Here is a 20057-nt window from a genome sequence, read left to right on the forward strand (position 1 = left end):
GCAGACTCCTCTTATTTCTGCGCACTATTCACTTGTCTTCTTGATCTATGCGTAGAAGAGATGTGAAGTTTCTTGTTCAAATGAGCCTCAAGGCTCTCATATATATACACTACATAGCGTGGGTTTACATGGGGTGTGCAGCCCCTTGGCCGACCCCCAAAACCACTCAACATGCGCCCTTAAGGCTTGCATACAAGTCGGCCTCAAGTCGCACTCCATCGCATATATATGAATGGCGTTCAACACTTAGTCGCATAAGTGTTTTTCCTTTCGTCGCACATATTGTCGCATTATATCCGCAGCTCCATCGCAACTTTCGTTCAGCGCACCCGCGCGCCCTCGTGCACGACTTGCCGGCGCCGTCGCACCAATCTTGCGAAAGCCTTACACCTCCCCACTTGGGCACTCATAGAGTAAACCCGATGTAGCTAAAGTAATATTACCCAAATCTAAAACATCTCCTTGCTGGATGATGCTGGGAAATGGTGGTGTTAGAAAATTCTACATAATCAAACCCTAACCCTAGCATAGCTCCTCCAAGTAATAAACTCTTTTTCCTCTTGAACTTAATTTTGTCGGTTAATCAATTTAATTAAAAAAAGATATGACTACTTAAGAGATAAATCTTAATCTTTAATTTGTAAATTTTCTATAATATTTTGTGGAGATTAAATCCTTACCATTCACCTAATTATTATTATTGATAATTTGAAAAAAAAAGTTTTTTTTTTTTTTTTTTTTTTTTTTTCTTGAAAATTAAACTTCTATACCGCACTTACTATTTCTAATACCCAATTTACTATTTCTAATACCCAATTTATAAAGTAGACAAATTTTAACTTCTTCACAATATAATAATAAAATATATATTTTTTATTCAAATTTTATTAATTTTTTTAAGTAAAAATCGCAGAAAATAAATTTTTGACCTAGGCTTTTCCAACGAAAAATATAATTCATCCCCCTAATACCCAACCATTCAATAAACTCTAAACTCTAATAACGATTCAATAAACTCTAATAAGAAGTTAATTTTAAATTCAACGGAACCCCACCCGTCCACCCTTCCCATTAAATAGCGATAGAAAGAGACTGAATGGTTTAAGGTTGCGGCATTTTTCATCCATAGTGGGAAATACTAAGGTGACAGAACGATCGCAACTAATTTCAAATAGGGCTCTGCAACAGCGCAATAAGGGTTTCACGAGGTTCGTTTCCTCTTCTTCTTTCAGTGGCTGGAGAGGCGAGGATTAGAATCACACAAGCAAGGAAGTAGAAATGAAGATAGAAGAAGTCCAGTCCACCGCAAAGAAGCAGCGGATTGCAACGCACACGCACATCAAAGGCCTCGGCCTCAGGGTTGGTTGCCCACTGTTCTTTTTCCCTATTTCTTCAAGGGTTTTAAAGCCCATTTTTAATAACATTCCAAGCTTGTTTCCATATCAGGAAGATGGCAGAGCTTTGCCTCTGGCAGCGGGTTTCGTCGGGCAGCAAGAAGCTCGGGAAGCAGCCGGGCTGGTGGTCGATATGATTCGCCAGAAGAAGATGGCTGGCCGTGCCCTTCTTCTCGCAGGTCCTCCTGGAACCGGCAAAACTGCTCTTGCCCTTGGTATCTCTCAGGAGCTCGGAAGTAAGGTAAATATTTCATTATACTACTCAATACAAAGAGCCACAGGTTTGAATTTTCAATTCCTAAAAGGTTTCATTAAACCCCATTCAAAGTCAGTCTGTTCTGACAAATACGCATTAGAAAGTAAAGGAAGAAGAAGAATGTTAACTCAATACAAAGAGCCACAGGTTTGAATTTTCAATTCCTAAAAGGTTTCATTAAACCCCATTCAAAGTCAATCTGTTCGGACAAATACGCATCAGGAAGTAAATGAAGAAGAATAATGTTAACTAACCTTTCTAAAGCTTACAGCGTTCATGCATTGCAAATTTTCATTAATAACTTTAAAGTACCTTCGTGATAGTGCATACTACAAAATGACATGGATTATGGACAGTTACGGGTTTGCTAGTCTCCTGCCTGGAATGTAGTCCGAAAAATCAATTTTCTGAATCTTTCATAGACAGGGAACTTAGTCCGACTTATGAAACTCATATTACACCCGTCCAACTTACAAAATTCATGTTCTACTTGCTAATTCAAGTCATATTAGTGGCATTGGATTTGGAAGTCTGGTAATACGGGTATTGCATGTAGCATTTTGTGCGCCGTTGTTGTAGAAAACTTGATTTGGTTTCTGATCAAGGGTTCTTATTATCATATGTATGTTTTGTCATTAGAAAAGCCCATAAGACTATCATAGAACTAGAAGCAATGACACAAGGGTCGACCTGGCAAAGGCTAGACAATTAGAAAATATAGAATGCGCATTATTCTTAGTTTTTGGATCTGCATGTCTCAATCTATTATCTGAAGTCTTTTCATGGTATCTAGGTTCCTTTCTGTCCTATGGTGGGGTCAGAGGTGTACTCATCAGAAGTGAAGAAGACAGAGGTACTCATGGAGAACTTTCGGAGGGCTATTGGTCTTCGTATTAAGGAAAATAAAGAGGTTTTTGAAGGAGAGGCAAGTTCCTTATTTTTAAATAATGGATTTCTTTTAGCTTTCTAGCATCTAGTTTGGAAGGCTTTTTATAGTTATATACTGATGTTCTTTTCATCTCAGATTAATCACTCTAGTTTAGTTTTAAATTCATACAGATTGATATATTTTTATCAAATCTTTTGCTATTTTGTTCTATTTTAATGTTAATTCTCTGTTCAGGTGACAGAACTTTCACCAGAGGAAACAGAGAGTACTACAGGTGGTTATGGAAAGAGTATCAGCCACGTCATTATTGGGCTGAAAACAGTTAAAGGCACAAAACAGCTAAAGCTAGATCCAACTATCTATGATGCATTGATAAAGGAAAAGGTATATTTAAACCTATAGTATGGATTCTGAAACATAGTTGCATGGGCTTCTATCCCCTATCAGCTGCACGCATGTGCCTGCTGCATCCATATCCAAATAACTTCCTTCTTTACAAAGGAAAATAACCACGCTGTTGCACATCTAGTTTAGAAAAAATTCACCCTTGCTTCAGTTATTTCAACTTTTGCTGCATCTTTCCCTGCACTTGTACCCCAGTTGCACCCTTGCAAACTGGTATGGAATGATTGATTATGGCATGAAGGCTGCTAATATTGGTAACCTCTGGAAAGTTTGCGTATATTTGGAATTGAAATTGTAAAGCTGGATTCAGGTGAAAAAGAGATTTATTTTCATATATGCTTTTTTGTATGCACAATTCCAAATAATGTATGGTCTACCAATCCATTGCAGGTGGCAGCAGGGGATGTAATATACATAGAGGCAAACAGTGGTGCAGTTAAAAGGGTAGGAAGAAGTGATGCATTTGCCACGGAATTTGATCTTGAAGCAGAAGAATATGTTCCATTACCGAAAGGTGAAGTCCACAAGAAGAAAGAGATAGTTCAGGTACATTTTTATCTTGTATATGCATTTTTAAATTAGCTACAGGAAAGTGGCTTTCTATCTTTCCTAAATTTATTGTACAAATCTGGGTAACACTTCTCTCAGCGTAACTTCAAAAGTTGAATGGATGAATGAAGTGGGCACAACTGCTGGTTGCTACTCACTGACAGAATAGAATTCAGTTGATTTGCACTGAAAATAGGAGGGATTTTCTTCAAGTCATGTAGCATCTTATCAGCAGAAATTTCACAATCTAGAGTTGGGGCATATAGTAGAGATCCAATTTTAACATTTTTGGAGTTGTTTTTTTATGACTTTGTTCATTCTTTTGAACATATGTAGCAGAAACCAGTGAAGCATGTATATGGGCATTGGGAAGGTATATGGCATATTACCAGAAACAGGATTGAAACAAATTAAGTTTTTAAAGAAAGTCCATACCTGGCTATATGAAGCTAGAATTTATTAAATTCCTGAAATATATGTTATTTCAAGCACATTCTATATATTAGGCATGAAGATAGCCCAAAGCTTGAAAGGTCTAGCTTTGAAATTAGTGGATAAGTGATCAAAATTGCAAACTCAGACACATCTTGCAAACATGGAAGATATACCAAGACATAAGTGCATTTTATTCATCTTAATGTGGTGAAGCTCTCTTGATGCCAAAGTAGTTCAATTTATCTCAGTAATTGAATACTCTGGCCAAAAAAGGTCATATCAAAGTTAAGATTCAAGCAGTCCAAGCAATGATTTTTTGTCATAGCCAATCCTTCTGCATTTAGCACTTGTGCATTGATGATGATGATTGGCACCACATTTGAAGGTCATCTCAATTGCTCTAGCAAATGCACATTTTCATTCAATATTCCTTGAATCATGAATGGTTTGTGTAAGTCGTAAAAATAAAAAATTGGAGAGAACATCAGATTTACAATGGCTTTTTGGTTGCATTGGCAAGGTTACTTGGGAGTGGGAGTGACATTTTTAGATGCTCTCGGTTTCGGAGTGAATTTTTATATAATATATAACCTTGCCAATATTTTGATGCATGTATATCAACAAAAGCATGTAGAATGATGAATTAGATATAAAAAGCATAAAAACATAGATTGAACCATATAACATCAATCATTTAGAAGTTATAATCTTCATCAACCACGTCCACAAGTTAGTAACATACACAACATATCGAGTCTCATGATTCATCAATCTTAAAGTTTCAAGCTTTCAAAATTCAATATATAACATTTATCATCATTGATGACCAAAGTTGTACTTGTAAGCTAAGTGTAACCATTACAACAAAGAATTTCTAACATGAAATGAAACAACTATCAACTTTCACGAAGCATCATATTCATAATTCATTACCAATGAGTTATAATTGCCAACTTCAAGCTTCAAACTTAAATTGTCATGTACTATTTACAAAAAATATCATAATAAATATGAAAGAGTTGACAATTATTAAAACTACTAGAAACTAGAAAAGACAAATAAATCTATTATCTGCAACTACTTCATGCCATGAGAAATGCCTAATTTTTGAGTAGGTCGTGATGGTCTTCTAGGAGTCTCCTCCTGCATAGTTGCATGACCAGAACCAAAAGGCACATGCCCTCCACGTGAGGATGTAGATGGAGGCGATGACAAAGAACAATAGTTGGAACTTGAGCACTGCACTGCTTCTAGATGGTGGGGTTGGCATGGTTGTTGTTGCTTCATCATTATCTCTCAAAAGTTTTGCTTCCAATTCTTCAAGATGTATAGTGTCATCCTCCAAATTATCGTCCTTTGGGTGCTTGTCCCAAATTTTATATGTTGGATCATCATAAGCTCGATCACAATAATGACTCAACAACCTCAAGTTGTAGTGCACATAAACCAAGCTTTCTGCCTAGTTTTCATTGAGTCTGTTTCTTCTCACATTATGTATGAAGTTGTAGGTGCTCCAACACCTCTCTGCAGAAGAAGTATTTACAACCAGTGAGAACTTTCTTTTTGCCAATTTTGGCAAAAGTCCCATGCCCCCATATGCTTCCTACCATGTGAGAGCATCAAATCTGTATTTATCTTCCATTGCATGCAAAGAACCAAACAAACCAGTGCAACTCAAGTATCTGCCTAATTCAAGACGCAAATTTGCACACTCCTCCTTGTTAGGTACCAACTTGTCTAATGCTTCCATATATCCTTTAGATACCTCTGGATCTCTATGGGGTTTGATCCAAACCCCACGCCTAGGTGCAGGTTGGCCCAACCAAGATGGAGAGTAGTATTTTGGCATAAGGATATGCGCCAAGGCATGTAGTGGAATATTAAGTTTATTCCACCATGCACACACACAATTGTGAATCATTGTATACAAGTTGGGATCATTTTTCTGAACAATATCCTTTTTTTGCCCCAACACGCTATCCATATACTCATACACCTCTCCAATCACTAATTTATCTGTATTTGCTAAGTGAATCATGCAATAAATGGGCTTGGTGAATTGCAATACTTCCCTCACAAGTACCCAAAATAGACCATCAAGAGCAGTCTCGTCCACCTATTCAAAACCTTGCTTGTCAATTGCATTTGGAGCCTTGTCCTTTAATACTTGCCAGTGTTGACTTGATACCATGCTAGCCAATGACTCTCTTACCTTAAAAAGGCGCTTGAAGGTGAGGTAATAGCTAGCAAATCTAGTCTTTGCAATATTCAAGAACTCCAATCTTGAGTGACTGCGGAAAAGCCCATGGGTATTGCTATGATTTGTAATAAATTTTATCATTTGTTTTCCTCTCTTGTACAAATCACCAATCCATTTGTATTGTTGGTTTTTGTTCTTAATAACATCATGCATCAAAATGTTCATTGTGTGAACCAAACACCCAGACCAAAATATGTTGGGGTATTTATCCTCAATAATTGCTCCCACTGCCTTACAATTAGTAGCATTATCAATGATGACTTGGATGACATTGTATGGCCTAATACGTTCAATTGTTTCAAGTAATGGTTTTGCAATGTTGATGCCAATTTTGAACTTCTATGAGTAATCATATGCTGAAAGGAAGATGGTAGCACTAACAAACACAACAAGAACACTTATCAATGGCTTGCCTTTTACATTTGTCCATACCATCCATCACATACAATTGACACCCCATGCTTAGTCCAAGAATTTGTCATTTTACTCAAAGAATGTAATATTTTTGCTTTTTCATGATTAAGTCCAACAATTCTAGCCTTGTCATACCCAGGGCTCTTATATCCTCTGGGGGCATCATTTATGGCAAAAACCATTTCATGCCAATAAGGTATCCCACATTTCATGTAAAGAACATTGAATGGTATCCCACATGCATAGAGAAACCGATAAATTTTTGAATCCACATCATTCCTACACCCTTCTTCAAGGAAATCTGATATGGTTCTACACCTTCTTCGCTCCCTACTGCTCCCTTAAACGCTCCCTCAAAAACAGGGAGCAAATATTTTCAAAGGGAGTGCGCCCTCGAAATTTGTTCCCTTCGGGAGTGCGCTCCCTATCCACTCTCGAGCGGAGCGCAAATCGAGAACGGGTTCAAGAAAATGATAGGACTACTAATTTTTGTGCCTTTCAAGGCAGTCATATGTATATTGTGATTTCACTATGAAGGTACATACTCTAACCCCCTCTAGATTCGAACCTATGACGTCTAACGAGGAAGCATTCATTCTTAATCATTAGGCTCACTCAAGTTGTATGATAGATAGATAGAAATAATTTACTCACTTTACTAATGTAGGAGTTGTAAGAAGTTCAAATTTATCTTCTTTGTTTTGATCTTTGTCTGGATTTTTAATAGAGTTTGGGTTGTAAAGAGTGTTGTGAATGAATTTTCAAAGGTTGCCCTAGAGTAGCCTAGGAAAATTGTAATATATAGTGACAGGACAAAGAAAGAGACTATTTCAAGACAATGATAGGACTGTTAATTTTTGTGCCTTTCAAGGCAGTCATATGTATATTGTGATTTCACTATGTTTTTCCAAAGAACGCCTTGTAGAAAACTTTGAGTACTTATGATCCATTGATGTTACATGGGGTAAATTGTTGGCCTTGATTATAGAGTCTAGTCTTGAGAGGGTTTTGAGATTTGAAATTGTGACCTACCCATTTTTGGGGGTGAGATCTCATGTTTGGCTTGTGATCGCTTGAGCTAACCCTTGGGGCTATATTTTGATTTAACACTTGTAATATTGAATATAGAGGTTGACAACCACCCCTTTTTGCCTCGAGGTCATTTTCGTCTGGTTTCCTTCGTTCATAGAGTCTGATCTCTCAGAGACTCTACAATTGGAAGGGAAAAGTATCTCTACCTTGCATTATGCTCCTTGGAGGATCTCGCTTCAGATCCTCCCTCAGGTCATGCAGAAGGCTGATTCTCATAGGCATCTTGGCTTCTCCAGTCTATTATTCTCTCCCTAGAGCACCTGCCCTGTTTTGGATTCTCCCTTGATGCTTTGATCCATCTCTTGGGAACTAGATAGGTATTGAACTATGCCATCAATGAAGACATCTACAAATTCAAGACTTAGTTCACTTGGACCTCACCATTGATGAGCCCGTGCTTGAAGATGTCCTTCTATCTAGAGCACTTTTTGGAGTTATGTGATGGCACCATCGTTTGCTTCCCCCTATATGCATAGGCATTGGATGGGCTCCCTTAGGATCCCTTTGGTACAACTTTGGGTCAACTCCCATTGGCTCTGAATAGAGACGAATCACCATATACCTCGATCTAATAGGATCTGCTTGGTGTGCCGCCTTCAGGAAATGGAGACGGACATACACCTTATTTTTTGGTGTCTCCTATAATATGAGCTTAGAGTTATTGCTTATCTTTGTTTCGGTATCAAGACTAGAGATGCTTATCCCTCTTCATCAGGGAAATCTTCTGCCACAGATCTTGGTTCCTTAAGATGCCTAGACGATCACCTCATACTTCCTTGTTGACCCCATCAGATTGGAGCAAGAAACAACAGGCAGAGTTCCAGAGTGCACCAAATAGCAGAATAGTGAGACCTCGAGTTTCTCCTCAACTTCCTGTTCAGGGAGACCTGTTTTTGAGAGCGGCTTATTGGTACTGTTCCGTACATCAGGTCACACATTCTCAGAGTGCTAGAGAGATCAGCTCCAGCCGGTATCAGAGTAGAGTACCTCCCTCATGTCAGATAGCCTCCCAGCCCTAGAGGAGCAGCTGGAGATCCATTTGGAGTTTCCTCATTTTGAACTCAGATGTTAGGCATATCCCTCATTCACACATTCCCCCAGATCATACAGCGGGACCCCCCAATGGTTCTAGAAGACTCTGATAGCTAGCCAGTACCCTGTTCACCCCCCTTCGTGCTTGACTGTTAGACTCAAGAGTTCTTGACATTCACGTCAATTTCAAAAGTACCATTAACCCTGTAGGACCTTAAGGCATTTATGAAGGAGGAGAAAGTGAACCATGCCCCTTCCCTAAAAGAAAACTAGATTTTCAAGCAGGTTGAGAGAGAGCCTGGAATTACTTGGATACATAACCACTTGTAGAGAACCTAAAAACCTTCCCCCCAGCAAGCACTGATTTCCAGGTTTATGTTCATTTTACAATCTCATCAGACTATTTAAAATTTGACTGCTAAGAGCTGGAATTGGCAAGAGTCTATTGTAGTACGGGACAGTCTGTTCTAATTTTCTTAAACAAGAAAGAAAGTGTTCTAAAGGGGTGGAATATTATTTATGGTAGGGCAAGTTGTGGTGAATATGAGAAGACAACTCTGAGACAGAGGATGGTCCTGCAGCTCATGCTGAGGATCTTATTTCCAGCAATGGTGATGAGTTTGATGAGTGTGATTTTGATATATTCACCCTTGCATGGGATATACATGAGCAGATTTTGCATATTTTGTCTCTAATGATTTGGAATATTGACTTGGAATCTTTAAAATTATATGTATTTTTCTAGTTATCTGTTAAATGCTTTATAGTCCACATACAATCATGATATTTAGATATCTTTCTTATCTTTTCAGCGGATCAATGAAACTGTACCACTTAAATATTACTTATGATTTTAGATACAAATTTTCCTTCATACCATATACTTTTAATTTACTCTTATAGCCAAGAAGGTTGCAGGAAAATATTTTTTCGCATTACAGGTTATACATGTTTCATCAAGTATATCTGGTTGTTTTGTTTCAGGATGTCACCCTGCAGGACTTAGATGCAGCGAATGCCCGACCTCAAGGAGGACAAGATATACTTTCTTTAATGGGTCAGATGATGAAGCCTAGGAAGACTGAAATCACAGATAAATTACGCCAAGAGATAAATAAGGTTTTTCAATTCTGGATTTTATTGATATGCATTTTCACCTAAAAGGTTAGCAGTTGTGTTGATATGATTTAATTGTGGCAGGTGGTTGATAGATATATAGAGGAAGGAGTTGCAGAACTTGTTCCAGGTGTGCTTTTTATTGATGAGGTATAGTGTTCTTGTATGATGATTCATATTTATTATGTTTTCCTGATGTTAGTGCAGTGTTATTTTCCTTGCAAGTTTTTGAAGTTCCAGTTATGACTTTAATATTTGCAGGTGCACATGCTCGATATGGAATGCTTTGCTTATCTTAATCGTGCTTTGGAGAGCTCATTATCTCCAATAGTGATTTTTGCAACAAATAGAGGCATATGCAATATTCGGTAATTGATGATTCCATTGCTATATAATACGCATTAATGATACATTTTGCCTTTTTGTTTGAACGAAAAACCATCTGTCTATCTGTACTGTCAGTGGTCTTTATGAAAATCAACATTGATTTTTATAGTAATGGGTTGCAGAGGGACGGATATTAGTAGTCCACATGGTATGCCAATTGATTTGTTAGATCGTATTGTTATTATTCGCACTCTTCCTTACACTCCTTCAGAAATTGTACAGGTATGCTTTGTGGCAGAATTGTTTGCATATAGTGTTTGACTTGATGCATTATGTTTTTGATGAAATCTGTGATCATTATTATGAAGCTTACTTTCAGTTCTTTCTTATTATTGCAGATTCTAGCAATTCGTGCGCAGGTTGAAGGACTAACGATTGATGAAGAAAGTCTTGCATTCCTAGGAGAGATAGGAGAACGCGCATCACTGAGGCAATGCTCTATTTTCCAAACTTTTATGTTTCTGTGTTGCATAACATATTTATTTTACATTCATTTGTCATGCTAATATTCAATGATGACAAAAAACAGCAAATGATTGTTTATTTTAGACATGTCAAATACACTAAGGAGCAGATATAACATCTCTAACAAAAACTATGGTAATAGAAAAAATCTAATACTGGATATAAATTTATTGAAACGTAGGAAAGGGAATCTGGATAACAAAGGTAAATTTAAGGGGAAAGTAATTGAAAATCACAGCAAACTACTAACGGAGAAAGTTGATTTTTAAATTATTTATAAATAATTTTATTTGTTTATCTAATTTTTTATTTTTTATTTTCCTTATATTTAGTTTTCATTTGACTTTATTTTGGATTCCCTTATATTTAGTTTTCATTTGACTTAATAACATTTTAAATGTTCTATTTGACTCTTGATTTTTGTTTTCATTTGTCTTGGTTTATTTTGTATTGTTTTATTTACTAATTTTGGTCCTTGTTCCATTTGACCTCTATATATATATATATTATTTTATTAATTTATTTAATTTGTATTATTTATAAATATATATTAATATTTAATGATTACTTATTTAGCTCTAATTTTATTTGACCTTATTATTATTTATTAATGTTATTATATTTTTATTATCTATATTTATTATTTTGAATTTATTTTTCTAACAGTTTTTTTTGACCAGTCCTTAATTCTTTGACTCCTTCCTCCTTTTATACCCCTGCTAGAATTTAGATCAGATGCTCTTCATCTAACCATTCTGATGATGAACCACATTGGCTGGTTTGAAACGTGTCGACAATCAACGCATTTATGTGATCCGGAAGATAGATATTTAAACTAATGGAGATTGTTGATAAAGAATATGGATAGCTGTATTGTACTTTCCCTAAACAAGTATAATGTGCTCAAGTCAACTGAAAGGATGCAGTTGAAACTGTGCAGAACATACTTCATCTTCTGTTTGACACAACTCAACACAGTAAACTGAAGGCAAATTGCTATACCAATACCATAAATATAGGAGCTATATCACATCTACGCACATGCTTTCTTTGCTTTTTCCTTTTTCATTTTGTGATGTGGAGAGGAAGGGCTCAAATTTACACCCTCACCTTACATTTTGACGAAGTTTTCTGACTACTTGATGAATACCATCATATTGACAGTGAGTATGATGAGTTGCTTGCATTCTCAAATAGAATCCCAATTCCTACCTGTAAACCTGGCCAGCTTATATGGCTCTAAAGGATTGTAGTTGGGGGGAACTGAAACCTGGTCGAGGGTTACGTCCGTCATCACCACCCCCAATTTGACAACTAGCCAAGCCTCCATTAACACTGTCCTTTATTGATCCATTCAGTGATTGGTTCCACACCTAGCGTTTATTTTTGCGTACGCCAATGTCCTTTATTAAGTGATCCGATTTATTTTGTTCATCGGAAGATACTGTTCAGTAGTATCCACACCATTTTTAGGGGTGGGAATTTAAGCGACCAAGGGAGATTGAAACTCTCACAGTGGAGCTGAGGGCTTTTGTGAATAGTAGATGTTTGGCACTTCATGTCATCCATCAACTTTGGTTTTTCTTTCTCAATGAATGATTCAAGGACAGGTTGAAAACTAAATGCAATCCAACATGGGCCCATACATTTGTATTGATTCAATTAGCTGAAAGCTTTTCACATTTAACTTGTCAGCTTGTTTGTGGTTCCATGATCTATAACATTTAGCATTGAGAAGAGGCACAACAAGATTTAGCTGTAGTTATGCATTTCTAGGAACTATGGTAAAACAAACAAGAATTTCCATTCGTAATGTTTTGGATTGAGAACTGAGCTGCTTACAATTTTGAAATTGGGAATGGGATTTCCTTTCCCTTACTACATTAGCAGGGGTGAAATCTTAAAAATTGCAGTGGAAAACATGAAACACTAAAGCCAAGTAAATTGTGCGTTATTATTGATTGTGTGTATATCACATCTGTGTGAATACTAAGAAGGCTATTTGTACCAAGCATGTTCTACTGCGTGCGGTGTAAAATGAATAATACATCAGTATTGATTTACTTATGTGAAAAGCTATGTATTGATTCACAATGGGAAGATCTATGACATTCAGCATTGAGAAAAGGTACAATAAGATTTTGAGCTATAGTTATGCTGTTTTAGGAACTATGGAAAACAAACCACAAATTTCCATTGGCTGTCTGAGATTGAGAACTGAGCTGCTAACAATATTGGAATTACTAAATTAGTACGGACGAGAATTTAAAAATTGCGGTGGAATTTACATGAAAGACTAAAGCCAAGTAAATCGCATGATTGTGGTTTGTGTGTATGTGTACATGCCTGTGTGAATACTGAGAAGGTTATTTTAATTTATACCAAGCATGTTCTACTGCATGCAGTATAGAATGAAATTTAGTATTCAGCATCTGCTAATGCTCAGTTAGAGATGATGCTGAGCTTTTTTCTATGGAAAGATTGCATCTGTCATGAATCATCTTTCATAAAAGCTTCAGTTTAAGAAATATTCACTCCTAGATTAGTGATGCCATCCCATATAGTGATTTTCAGAGAGGATATGAATAAAAGATGTCAAATTGAAAATTAAGTTAGCGAGACAGTATACTGGCCCTGAGCATTACGATATGGCAGAAAATATCTGCAGCGAGACATGGATTTGGTTTACTGTATTTGGAGAATTGTCTACCAAACTGCTGGGTGGGCCTTTTGGAATTCTAGCAACTGTTTGGATTCCAACCGTGTTAGATAAGTAGAGAGAGTTCACCGAATTCAATTAAGCAGATAACTCATGGACCTATAACAAATAAGGAAAGAGGTTATCAAGACCCAAGAGATGATTTGGCATTGCTTTGGATACGATTGTCATGTCCAGGGCTATTTTGAAATAGGAAGAGATAAAGAGTTCAGGAATCATTAGTTTAACATAGATGTTATGTTAAACTAAAAAATAAAAGAATGACGAAAGCATTCATTAGTTCTAAAGGTTTAGATTTATTCACCCCATCAAAATCCTTTGATCTGGACTTATACAGGAACGCAACAGGATACAAGTACAAACATAAACACAGAGATGCAGTGGAAATAAAACTTCATTTCATTAATATCAAAGAATTGAAATATGCTTACATACAAAATGGAAATAAACTAGCTTGGATGATGGTAGTTTATTTCTGAGGAGAGATGTATGGGCTACATGCCTCCGAATTGTGTTACAATAAGGCTCAATGGCCTTTTTATTATTGAACAACAAGGGAAAACTGAAAACAACCAAAACCCTAACCCCAAGAGATGGAACGCCAAGAGTCTGTGGGTCCCGTTGGGATTAGCTGCACAGCCAACTTCTTGGGGTTGTAACTTGGTCATATGATCTCCATTTGGTGCGTACGATACGTTGTTGGAAAGATCTCTTTGAGTACTACAGGATTTGTGGCAGGCCCCTGCCTATGGCTATGGCCCTGTTGCGGACCTCAAAATAACGCTGTTTAGGGTGTCAAAACAGCGCTGAAAGTTTAGGATTTGATAAACTGCTAAAAATAGTAAATGCTGCTATAATCAATGAAACATATGAAACCAACTGGAGGTCTAGATGGAATAGACGGGTGGCCACCAATATCCACCTGGGTCATACTTATTCTATCAAAATCCTTGAAAGATGGATATTGAACAGAATTATAAAAGATTGACAAAAAACATTGGTTGGTTCCAAAGATTAATAGATTTATCCACCATATCAAATTCCTCCATTCAATTGTAATGGAAGATAGAGCCAGTTATAATTTTGATGGTGTATAAACATGTTTATAATTTTTCTTAAAAAAGTAAATTAAACACCTCAAAATCATAGTGGCACATATAAGGTGAACTGATTGATAATTGTTAATAAGAGTAGCATTAGGCAGCTACTTTTGCATAGGTCTAAGTGTCTAGATGTGCAGAAGTCGCGTAATTGACCCTTAGCTGATATTTGCTCTTCAAGAGAATTGAAATATTGTAAATACTGGAAATATTGCTTTATGCATCAATGACAATTTTACAAGATAGAAAGCCCGTTCAGTGTCCACTTTGACTGAGGGTCTGCATTTATTTTCCTGTTTTATTGCCCATGTATGTACAGTTGTCAGGGGAAAGACGTTTTTCAGCACCAAAGCATGTTTCTTAGTTGAGGGTGCTGACTTTCTTTTGTGATATTTTATTCCTGTTCTTTTGTTTTGTCATCCATCTGTAATTTCTAATATTTTTTGTCACGTATATTTGATTCAAAAGTTGTGTTTTATTTATATCATTGTATTGTTGCATCATATTTTACATGCTTCTGAAGGACTAAAGAAAACATGGTTTAATATTTGTCAATTGTGACTTTAAATTTATCGGATGACCAAATTGTGTATTCTGAACATTTGGTTATTCCTCTTATGTGCAGGCATGCAGTCCAGCTCTTATCACCTGCAAGTATTGTGGCACGGACTAATGGTCGTGATCAAGTTTGCAAGGTCATTATCTGATTACAAATTTCTAGTAGCTTGCATTTTAATAGATTGGTTCATATTGTTGGTGCTTATTTTTCTTGCTGATATTCTTTTTTCAGGAAGACCTAGAAGACGTTAGCACATTGTTCCTAGATGCAAAGGCCTCAGGAAGACTTCTTCAAGAGCAGTCTGACAGATACATCTCACAATAAATCAGTCTGGATTGTGAAGTGTGAAGCGTTATAAATTACATCCTTGCAGAAATATAGGGGTATTTTGTTCAGTGACTGTTTCAGTGTTCACTGGAAGTTTCATTAACTATTGTCCCTGAGACGAACATGGATACCTTTAGTGTGTCTAGGGACAGATGGATTTATGCTGCATTATGTGATGCAGCAATCGTCTGTCCAGTCAAGTTTCTGCCGAATGTCAGTGTGCATCTTTGTTTACATGCACACGTAATTTAAAGTTGTAAATTCTGTTGAGGGTTTAGAGTTAGAGAAGGCTGAGTCAGCTTTGGTGTTAGGCTTATATACCATGTTGCTGTATGGAAATTTTGGACATGGATTGCTTGTTAGATACTAAGCTCACTGTTATTATCATGCTACTAAGTAGTTTCTCACTGTTATTCAATTTTGGACACTGATTTATATTATCATGTTATTATAGTCTTACAATGTTCACTGCTAATATCATGTTATAAATTGTGTTTTATTATCATGAAAAATATGAGAACTTGCTTCTTGTGAGATGCCAAGTTTACTGGCTTGAGATGCGTCAGCAATTTAAAAGATTTCGGTGTTGGATCTGGAAGACAGATCTCTGACAAAGTTTACTGTTGTTACTATGAATATTTCTTTTAGTTCTGGATTTTGAAACACCAAACTGGCTTGTATTATTATGATCATGATAATTTTGAACGAACAGACTATTGAGCTCATGTAGTTAATCTTCACTTGAGGACACACATACAGGCATTGCTTCATTGTATCAATGCATTAATAGCTTCATGGATCTTACACATTGGTATCTAAGTAATCCATTTATTGTATCTTTATAATATTTGATCAGGTTGGCCTAGTCACCCTCTTGGGGATATCTACCCAATCTACCCAAAAGGATGTGTATAAATACAATGATACAATCTTTTTATCATCGCATTCATCCTTACCAAAGGGCACTTCTAAAGGATGTGTATAAACGAGTTGTTTTTATCTATCTCTTTCATCCTTTGCCAAGGGCATTTCTGAAGAGTTTGCTCTATTTGTAGTATTTAGCTCTATTTGAAAAGATCACGGATGTGGTATCGGATCTAATGGGATCTCCTCTGGACTGTTCTTTTTTAGATAATTATTATTGAAAAATCCCTTAAATCAAAATTTTGCAGCAAAAGGATGTGTATAAATACAATGATACAATCTTTTTATCATCGCATTCATCCTTACCAAAGGGCACTTCTAAAGGATGTGTATAAACGAGTTGTTTTTATCTATCTCTTTCATCCTTTGCCAAGGGCATTTCTGAAGAGTTTGCTCTATTTGTAGTATTTAGCTCTATTTGAAAAGATCACGGATGTGGTATCGGATCTAATGGGATCTCCTCTGGACTGTTCTTTTTTAGATAATTATTATTGAAAAATCCCTTAAATCAAAATTTTGCAGCAGAACATCAGTCTGCCCTCGTGGTTTTTTCATCTTTTTTCTCCACCAACACCCTCCTATTTTTTGATTTTTCTTGGTTCTTTTTTTCCCTAATGTATATGTGTGCAGTAATGCTTCTAAGATTAGTGCATCGTTCAGTTCTCTTTCATCCAAATTTTTGTGCTGTTTCTGGACAGCGCTGGTATCATGATCCATTTTTTTTTTAGTTCCCAAGGGTAGTAGAGCCGTATGGACCTACATACTGCATATTGGTCCTCTAGCTCCCCACACAGATGGGTTGACAGTTCTAGAGCCTCTACGAATACATGAAGCACCATGTGCTCTTTAACTATCAACAGAAGTATAATGGAGCATTAGTTTTTAGTGACATATCATCCCTACCTGTTTTGGGGTGTGGCAATGCCGTTGTCGAAAACACCAAGTTTGGAGAGTCTTACAATGTCACCACACCAACACAAAAGTGTTTTGTTAGATTGATGGGGTGGCCTTTCAAGGACATCGATTATTTTGATAAATCTGATAATAATTGTAATTAGGGGAAATCTTCATTTCCTTAAAAAAAGTAGATTCACTACAAATTATGACATCAACACTTTTGTCAATACCATTTTTGAAAATTTATGTCATGAGCCGTGTAAAGATGATAGAGGGAATTCCACAGATTAAACTACCTAGTGATCTTTGTGAGAGATGTACACTGGTAGACGACTAGGTAGGTACTAAGCAACATGCCATAGGATCTAATGAACGTCTACTGCATAGATGCCTTTTGAGATCCAACAGGAGGTACAAAACGATAAGCACAAATCATGCTAGTGTTTGGATCAATACCACATCTAGTGGGGGGTCTTCATGGTTCTCAGGGTCGGTCCTCATAGCGTTAGGTTTGGAATGACATCGTCCTATAAATTATTGCCCTACTTAGGGAGTGTTGGAAAAGTTATCATAATGGTGCATGGGTGGAGGAAACCATCTTAGGTTGTGCCACTTTCTCTTCCAAGCGACTTGACTCGTTTTTTTGTGTGGTTGTGCCACATTCTCTTGCAAACAATTTGACTCGTTTTTGGGTGTAGCCTTTGCTTAGGGGATTGCTTCAAGTGGGTTGAAGGCATTGTCTTACTCATGGTGGGTGACACATACTTTTTAGTGTTGATCGCATTGTCTTACTCATGGTGGGTGACACATACTTTTTAGTGTTGATCGCATTAGATAGTTGCGGGAGGTATATACTTTTTAGTGTTGATCGCATTAGATAGTTGCGGGAGGTATTTTCCAGCGACACAAGTTAAGAAATAATAAATACATTTTAATTTAAAAGAAAGTAATTAAATTTAATTTGCAAAGAGACTAGTCTTGGGCACCCTAAAATCTCTATAAAAAGACACTTGAACTTCTCATTTTCATACGCACTTATCTCACAAATTTCATTTTCACACGTGGGAAGTAATTTGAGGAAGAGGCCGAAGTTTCAAAGGAGTCGATTTTTTGAGACAGGTTTGACCAATCGATTTTTCCAAGATGTGTTAAAGTAATATCATATATCATTAGAAATAATTATCAATTGTAAAAAAATGTCTAATTAGCACTAGAGAATCAACACGGTATCAGAGATGTGTGAAGCTTTCGGAAAATCTAGTTTTCCATGATAGGTCTAAGCACATTGAAATCAAGTACCACTACATTTGAGACAGGGTATAGAAGGGAGCAGTGATGCTTCAATACATTTCTACGACAAGCAAGTTGTTGACATTCTCACAAAGTCTCTGTGTCAGTTGAAGTTTGTATACTTTAGGGACAAGGTTGGAGTCGTTGAGAGAGAGAGAGTTGATGTTGTAGCATCAACGCAGGGATTTTTCGTAGGTCAAGGGTATTGACTAGGTGTCATGTAATGTTGCTAGGGAGAATGACCTAGATAGCATCGGGGTTCGAAGTGCTCCCCTGGTCAGAAGGTTCCGCCCATATTTCGCTAGTGGGTAGAGTGAGTGCTTCAAAGCATTGGGCAAGTATTTTTACCATTCAAATGCTATGTGACGACATGGGGGAATGGTAAATGGGCCCAAGGTTTCACCATTGATCATGGAAAATTGATTTAGTTTCAAGTGACGACTTGGTTGGTTGGTAACTTAGGACTAGTTTTGTTTTTACTTCGGTTAGGGGTTACCTGACCATATTGCCAAGGGTATGTGGCTAGTGGGTGACTGGATCTTTTGCATGATGTTGAAGTGGGATGCATTCCATTTGGTTTTGGAAAGGGACCATGATTGGATGGATAAATTAACATAGCGGGCTCATTCAATCTTTTCTTGGGATGAAGATTTTTTTAGCTAAGTGGGCATCTTGATGAAATCAAGGTGAATACCTCCCTAGCTAAGAGGAAGGCATTCCCTAGCTACACAAATTAAAAGAAAGAAAAAATAAATTTTAAATTAATAGAAAGAAAATTTAATTTAATTTGCAAAGAGACCGGCCTCTTGGGCACCCTAAAATCACTCTAAAAGACTCTTGAACTTCTCATTTTCATACATACTCATCATTCATTCATCACTCACATTTTTCTCTCTCACACATATGGGAAGTAATCTGAGGAAGACGCTGAAGTTTTTAGGGAGTTAAATTTCCGAGAAAGTCAATGTTTGACTAGTTGAATTTTGAGTGTAATTACTTAATAATGTTTTGAAACGTGTTACAGTGATATCATATATCATTGGAAGTAATTATCCTTTGTAGAAAATTGTGTTTGCTTAATTCGCAAAAATTCACACCTAGAACTCTAGGGGCTAACTCAAGCAAAGCATATCAAGCTAAACCTTATAAAATTGTATGAATTATCAAATGTGCAAATTGGCACTTATTAAATAATTGCCATAATAAGAAAAGCTTTTATGCATCACATTTTATTAGATGCAACTTCATTTAAAATTTTCAAATCAGAAAAGACATTTCAAAAATTCTATGAGCTAAGAAGGTTGGTCTCCTATGAGGGGAATTTTAGTAGTTCTGGAGGTAAAGTGTTGGCCACAAAACTTAGTGACTCAGTGCAAGAAAACTTAATATTAAGAAAATGTCCAAAGCAATGTTAGAGGTTTTTTGGTTTATTGATATCATTTACTTTGGAAGTTTTGGTGAAGACATTCATGTTAAATATGATCTTAAATAGGGGACAAGTTGAAACATAGATGAATTTATTCTTGCATGTGGTTCAAGTTACATTC

At 36.6% G+C, this 20057-nt stretch overlaps 1 protein-coding gene across 1 annotated transcript; it reads left to right on the plus strand.

Moving 5' to 3' along the window:
- Window positions 1-1088: 1088 nt before the first annotated feature.
- Window positions 1089-15839, plus strand: RIN1 (P-loop containing nucleoside triphosphate hydrolases superfamily protein). Its single transcript, XM_089417664.1, has 12 exons — window positions 1089-1359; window positions 1447-1635; window positions 2444-2575; window positions 2774-2923; window positions 3335-3490; window positions 9711-9845; window positions 9927-9992; window positions 10104-10210; window positions 10352-10451; window positions 10568-10659; window positions 15139-15208; window positions 15304-15839. The coding sequence occupies exons 1-12, from the start codon at window positions 1279-1281 to the stop codon at window positions 15394-15396; spliced, it is 1371 nt and encodes a 456-aa protein (XP_089273790.1). The 5' UTR covers window positions 1089-1278; the 3' UTR covers window positions 15397-15839.
- The last annotated feature ends 4218 nt before the right edge of the window (window positions 15840-20057 follow it).

This window comes from Pinus tabuliformis, chromosome 3_2, assembly GCF_031772625.1.
Source record: "Pinus tabuliformis cultivar Carrire ecotype Pingquan chromosome 3_2, CPIR1, whole genome shotgun sequence".
Lineage (NCBI taxonomy): Eukaryota > Viridiplantae > Streptophyta > Pinopsida > Pinales > Pinaceae > Pinus > Pinus tabuliformis.